The 6,483-nt window shown below is 44.7% G+C and overlaps 1 protein-coding gene across 1 annotated transcript; it reads right to left on the bottom strand.

Moving 5' to 3' along the window:
* Positions 1-4,831: 4,831 nt before the first annotated feature.
* On the bottom strand, positions 4,832-5,470 carry LOC140174378 (uncharacterized). The gene has a single exon (XM_072198824.1). It carries the CDS (start codon positions 5,468-5,470, stop codon positions 4,832-4,834), a length of 639 nt encoding a protein of 212 aa, XP_072054925.1.
* Positions 5,471-6,483: the final 1,013 nt, after the last annotated feature.

Here is a 6,483-nt window from a genome sequence, read left to right as displayed (position 1 = left end):
GCCCAAAAAGTAACTTGAATACGACTTTAAAAAGTTGTTAGAAATGCAATTGTAATAAAAGTAAAGTATTCAAAAAGTTACTAAGCTATTACAAAGAAAAGTGTTCTAAAACCCACAAGTCAGGTAATATTCAAAAATTCACAAAACAAAAACAACTTAAGGACCAGCGTCAAGTAGCGGATTGAGATCTTCAACAGTCTTGGCATCCTTACCTTGGACAAGAGGAGTCAGAGGATGCACTGAGACCGGGTCAGCCGTGATGGGACCAGGAGGCAAAGAAGGGGCTACAACATTCAAGACCTTGGCCAGAACCTCAAGAATCTTAGAGGCTTGCCCAGTTTGAGTCGTCGGATCAGGCAAAGCACTCTCCTCGTAATCCTCAAGGGCTGGTACTATCTTTCCATCCACAATAATGTTGTCCTGACTACACAAGGAAAGATTAACCCCGGGAGCCAAGACCTGGACCTGAGCCTTTAAATTCTCAAATATTTCATCCATCCCCACGACCAAAGACTCCTGAAGGGAAGCATACTCTTCTCGGGAAGTTTTCAACTCTTCTTGGAGCTCAAGCTTCTCCCTGTAGACACGGGTATAGTTCTCCACTTCGGGGCCACACATTGAAGATGGTTTTGGAAGGCCACATTGTCCATATTGATGCGACTGTAAAAGAGAATGTTCCTTTCGCCCCAGGCAATTCTGTCAAAGTCTTTATCGTAAATGCTCCCACTTTTGAAAATTTTTTATTTTTTGGAAGGTAGCTTTGATGCGAGGGAGAAGAAGGAACACCAGCACTATCCTAAAAAGGGTTAGAGGTAATTAGATGGCTTGCTAGAGTTGGGATGCTCTGTTTCTGAGCTACGGAGTCAGAATCTAATTTCTTTGGGGAAGGGCGGGAGGAAGCACCCATGGCCTCTTTATCTTGAAGGCCCTGAGCTACCACAGTCTTATGAGTTTGACGCAGATGTTTCATAGTAGCCGTCTTAGGGGGCATAGTATCTGTTAAACAAGGGCAAAGGCACATCAGAAAAACAAAATACGACTAATAAATCATAGAAGTTAAAGGTCGGGAGACTACCTAGCTCAGACCGAAGCTGGCCAGGATCCCCTAAGAATCTCTTTGTGTCCAAGTAAGGAGCCTGACCCCAACACTCTTGCAACACATTCACAAAACATTTTTCAACCTCATCTAGGTGATCTACACTGTACTTAGCTATTACAGGCTCTTCTTGCCTGTACAAAGGAAAGGAAGGATCCTCATTCTCATCTAAATAGAAAGTTCAGACACCCTCTACAGACCAGATTTTGAAGAAATAATTCTTGAAGTCATGAAAAAACTTATCAAAAATAGAAAAAATCTTTCTTCCCTAGACGACGTGAAAGGAAAACCCGAGTGGCCATGCCTAGACCTTGTTCTTATGTATTTCAACGGTGGAGTTTCTAGACACCATAGATTATGGTGTAGAACTCTGATGTTCCTCATGAATCAATGCAATTACTACTATTTTCTATTCAATTCAAACATATTCTTGTTCTAAGATATTCACTCGTACTTCAACTTGGTGGATGTGATGATCCGTGGCACTCATCATTATCCTCCCTTATGAACGCGTGCCTGACAACCACCTTCGTTCTATCTGCGAGAGCTTGAGTGTGTATCTCTTGGCCTCCTGGTTCACGATGCATGGTTGCCTCTCCTGACAACAGAGCTTCCATTCCGTGTGATCAGAGTCTTCGTGGTATAAGCTAGAATCACATGGGCAGCATTCTTGAGATCCGAAAAGTCTAAACCTTGTCTGTGGTATTCCGAGTTGGATCTGGGATAGGATGACTGTGACGAGCTTCAAACTCACGAGTGTTAGGTGCAGTGACAGTGTGCAAAAGGATCAATGGATCTTATTCCGACATGATCGAGAACCGACAGATGATTAGCCATGCGTGAAACCGTAGAGGACCGTTTTCACTGAGAGGATGGATGGTAGCCATTGACAACGGTGATCCACCTACATACAGCTTGCCATGGAAAGGAGTACGAATGATTGAATGAAGGCAATAGGAAAGCAGAGGCTCAGAGGGAACAAAGCATCTTCATACGCTTATCTAAAACTCCCAACAATGAATTGCATAAGTATCTCTATCCTGTTTTATGTTCTTATTCATCTTTTAATTATTAAAACCCCATAACCATTTGAATCCTCCTAACTGAGATTTACAAGGTGACCATAGCTTGCTTCAAGCCGACAATTTCCGTGGGATCGACCTTTACTCACGTAAGGTATTACTTGGACGACCCGGTGCACTTGCTGGTCAGCTGCACGAAGTTGTGTATCACGATTTCGTGTACCAGTAAGACAAAAAAGACTGTGGTTGCCCAGAATCTCCAGAGAAAGGTGGCTGGGGATGGTTCCTCTCAGCTTCCTCCGAATGAGCCGGACTTGGGACCTCAGGGCCCAAGAAAGATCATCCCTACTCCCAACATCCGCCTATTTTCTCCCGACCTGCCTTTCACCAGCTCGGGTGCTGCTTCTTCCCCCTTTTCTCCAGTTCCTGCTCCTAAGAAGCAGAAGATGTCCGGTGCAGTTGATATTAATGACAAGGAGTTTGACGGTCTGCCTGCACTAAGGAGCATATCGTGCCCCATGCCTTTGCCTCTATCGACGATGTATCCATCCCCAACCATTTTCAATACAAGGCTCGTAACTGTGTCCGGATGGCTAACCTGAATGCCATCTTGGCAAGGGAATTAAAAAAATCTCCCCTTAATGCCACCAGTGCCTTTCTGGGGAATACGAAGGCTGAGTTTGAGAGGGTTAATGGTTTGAAGGCTGAATTGGTGGAGAAGGTTGCCGAGTTAAAGCTGGCTTTGGAGAAGGAAAAGACCCGAGCTACTAAGGCTGAGGCGGTGTCCAAGTTGTCACAGGATATGAAGAAGAAAACTGAAGAGAGTTATGCCCGCACTTATGGCAAGCTTCTGGAGGCGAAGGAGAAGCTTCAGTCCTCTTATAATGATTATGCTGAGTTGTAGGGACATGTGGTCAATGGTATGATTTAGATGTATGAGAATTTAAAGGAACAAGTTTTGCATCCTGGCTCCCGACCTTGACCTCAGTCTTTTTAGCATGGATAATGTGGTGGTTGATGGTAAGATCGTGCCTGCTCCAAATGAGGACGAGGTCCCTGTGCCCAACCTTAAGGCCAATTTTGTTTCGACCTCTTCTGCTGAGGCTATTCGACCTGAGGCTGATCCTGACGTAGAGATCTTGAATAAAGCCGATGGTGTTATCGGGGCGGTTCCGATCACGATCATCCCTTCCCCTTCCTGATATGCAGCTACAGGGGAATAGTCGACCTTTTGTGATCCCTATTTTGTGTCCTCTTTTTATGAACAATTTAAGTTATATTTTGTTATGGCCTGACTTGTGGGTCTTAATGAACACTTTTGTAATAGTTCGTAGTTTAAACAGTTTGTTACTTTCAGTCGCTTTAGGGAACCTTTTAGTTTAATGTTTAACCTTTTAGAACTTTCGCTTCTTTAGTTCATTTGCCAACTTTTCTCGACTAATGTCGTGCTGAACCTTTACCCTTAGTTGCTTAGCTGGGCTTGTTTTTACCCTTTAGTTGTTTTTTTTTGACAAATTCTTAGGTAGCGTTTTGAGGCTCTTCAGGTAGACCTTTGGCAGCTTTCCAGGTGATGTCCAATTTCTTGAACTTTTACCTTTAGTTGCTGGGCCTTGTTCCCTGTCGCACATCTTTTGGCCGGCCCGCTTTTGCTTTTTAGTTGTTTCTGGAGAACATTTTAGTTAGCGCTTTTGAAGGTTTTGTCCTTTTCGGGACTCTTTGAGCTCAGCCTTCATTCTGACCTTCGGGTGGCCGGGTTGCAAGGTTGGTTGGCTTTTCCTTTTAGTTTTCCTTTCGTAATCTGACTTTGTTCTGTCGGACTTTTAAGTTATTTTTGCAACCCCATTTTTTATCCGATCTATTAGCAGATCTCTTTGTACGGGTTGCTTTTATAACTTCTCACATTAATTTAGACCTCGTCGCTTTATCTTGTCGACCTTCTTTGGTTGGATAATGATTTTCGCATTTTTTCAAGCATAAATTAATGCACCTAGGTAAGAAACTTTTGGGGAAGGATCAATTTTTATTAAAATAAAATTTAAGAGATCGAAGTTCTATACATTCCTGGTTACCCTGTTATTCGGGCGCCCTTTTGTTCTTGACCTGGTGCCTCATTAAAAAACCCTTTGGGTGGGAAAAAGAGTGCACCTTGGTTCAAGGCTTTCTAGCTATAGTACCTTCTTAGGTTGCAGGTGTGCCAGGACCTCGGGAGCTCCCGCCCTCCTAGGTCAGACACCTTATAGTAACCTTTCCCTGGTACTTCTACTACTGAGTATGGTCCTTTCCAGTTAGCGGCCAGCTTCCCTTCTCCCGACTTTTGTGTCCCAATGTCTTTTCATATCGGGATGAGATTGTTGGCAACGAAGCTTCTTTGGATTACCTTTTTGTTGTATCTTAAAGCCATTCGACACTTCAACGCTTCCTCCCTAATCTGAGCTCTTTCTCAGACTTCTGAAAGCAGGTCGAGCTCTTCTCTCTGTGCTTGGGAGTTGATTTCCTCATTGTAGAAGATTACCCTAGGGGATCCTTCATCTACTTCAATGTCGATCATTGCCTCCATCCCGTAGGCTAGTCAGAAAGGTGATTCACCTGTGGTGGAATGGGGGATTGTCTGATATGCCCAGAGGACTCGGGAGAGCTCTTCAGCCCAAGCTCCCTTTGCGTCCTGTAGTCAGTGTTTTAGCCCGGCCAATATGACCTTATTTGCTACCTCGGCCTATCCATTGGCCTGTGGAAGTTCCACGGAGGTGAACTGATGCCTAATTTTCAAGTCGGCCACTAGGTTTCTGAAACCCGTGTCGGTGAAGTGAGTTCCATTGTTTGTGGTAATGGAATGGGAGACTCCAAACCTTGTGACAATGTTTCTATAGAGGAACTTCTGACTTCGTTGGGCAGTGACGGCGGTCAAGGGCTCAGCCTTAATCCATTTTGTTAAGTAATCTACTCCCACTATGAGGAATTTAACTTGGCCTGATCTTTTGGGGAATGGCCCGAGGAGGTCATGTCCCCACTTCACGAACGGACAAGGTGAGGTCACGCTGATGAGATCTTCAGGTGGAGCTATATGGAAGTTGGTGTGCTTCTGGCATGGATGGCAAGTTTTTACAAACTCGGCCGCTTCCTTCTGCAGAGTCGGCCGGAAGAAGTCGGCTTGAACCACTTTTTGGGACAGTGCCCGAGCTCCTAAGTGGTTACCACACATGCCACTATGAACATCCTCCAGGACTTCCCTTGTGTTGGAGTTCGGGACGCATTTTAGGAGGGGTGTCGAGATCACTCTCCTGTATAGAACATCGTTGACTAGGGTGTAGCTTTGCGCCTCCCTTATGAGCCTTTTAGCATCCCTTCTTTCCATGGATCGTAGAGTTTCGAATTTGAGGTAGTTGATTATGGGGGTCATTCACTCTTGGTGCTTATCTGATATATTCAACGTTTTCCCTTCTTTTGAGATTAACAGGTATTGTAGGGTTTCTTGGATGAGGCTTCTGTTATTGTCCCCTGGCTTGAGAGGGCATTAGTTCGGGCATTTTGTTCTCGGGGTATGTTTCAGACTTCACATTCTCCGAAGCTCTCGAGCTGCTCCTTTGTTCTGTCTAAGTATTTCTTCATGTTGGGGTCTTTCACTTGGTAGCTTCTATCTACCTGTGAGGTAACTATCTGTGAGTCACTGAAGATGGTAATGCTTCATGTCCCGACTTCTTTAACTAGCATTAAGCCAGCCAGCAGGGCTTCATATTCTGCTTGATTAATTGAAGTGGGGAACTCAAACTTTAGAGATAGTTCTATTTGAGTTCCTTGATCACTTTCCAGGATAATGCCAGTCCCACTCTTGACTTTATTTGATGAACCGTCAACATATAGATTCCATGAGATGGGCGCTCCCGGGGTGTCCGTGTATTCGGCGACAAAATCGGACATGTATTGGGATTTTATGGTAGTCCAAATTTCGTACTTGAGGTCAAACTCAGACAGCTCTATTACCTACTGTAGAATTCTGCCCGTCAGGTCCGTCTTCTGTAGGATGTGTTTCATGGGTTGATTAGTGAGGACCATGATGGCGTGGGCTTGAAAGTAGGGCCGAAGTCTTCAGGATGTGAATATGAGGGCATAGGCAAATTTCTCTATCTTTTGGTAGTTCGGTTCGGCCCCTTGTAAAGCTTTGCTGACGAAGTAGATAGGCTATTGTCCCTCTCCGTCTTCGCGGACTAGGGCTGAGGCTATTGCTCGACTTTCGACGGCTAAGTATAACACCAGCTCTTCTCCTCGCACAGGTCAGGTCAAGATGGGTGGTTGCCTCAGGAATGATTTGAAGTCTTGGAAAGCCTTTTCACATTCTGGGGTCCATTTGAACTTCTTCCCTTTCCTTAG

The sequence above is a fragment of the Arachis hypogaea genome, chromosome 7 (genome assembly GCF_003086295.3).
Source record: "Arachis hypogaea cultivar Tifrunner chromosome 7, arahy.Tifrunner.gnm2.J5K5, whole genome shotgun sequence".
Lineage (NCBI taxonomy): Eukaryota > Viridiplantae > Streptophyta > Magnoliopsida > Fabales > Fabaceae > Arachis > Arachis hypogaea.
The sequence above is the reverse complement of the archived record's forward strand: the minus strand, read 5'-3'. Positions and strand labels throughout refer to the sequence as shown.

Coding starts and splice junctions, on each gene's coding strand:
- LOC140174378 (XM_072198824.1), bottom strand. CDS start 5,470: ATGGAAAGAAGGGATGCTAAAAGGCTCATAAGGGAGGCGCAAAGCTAC.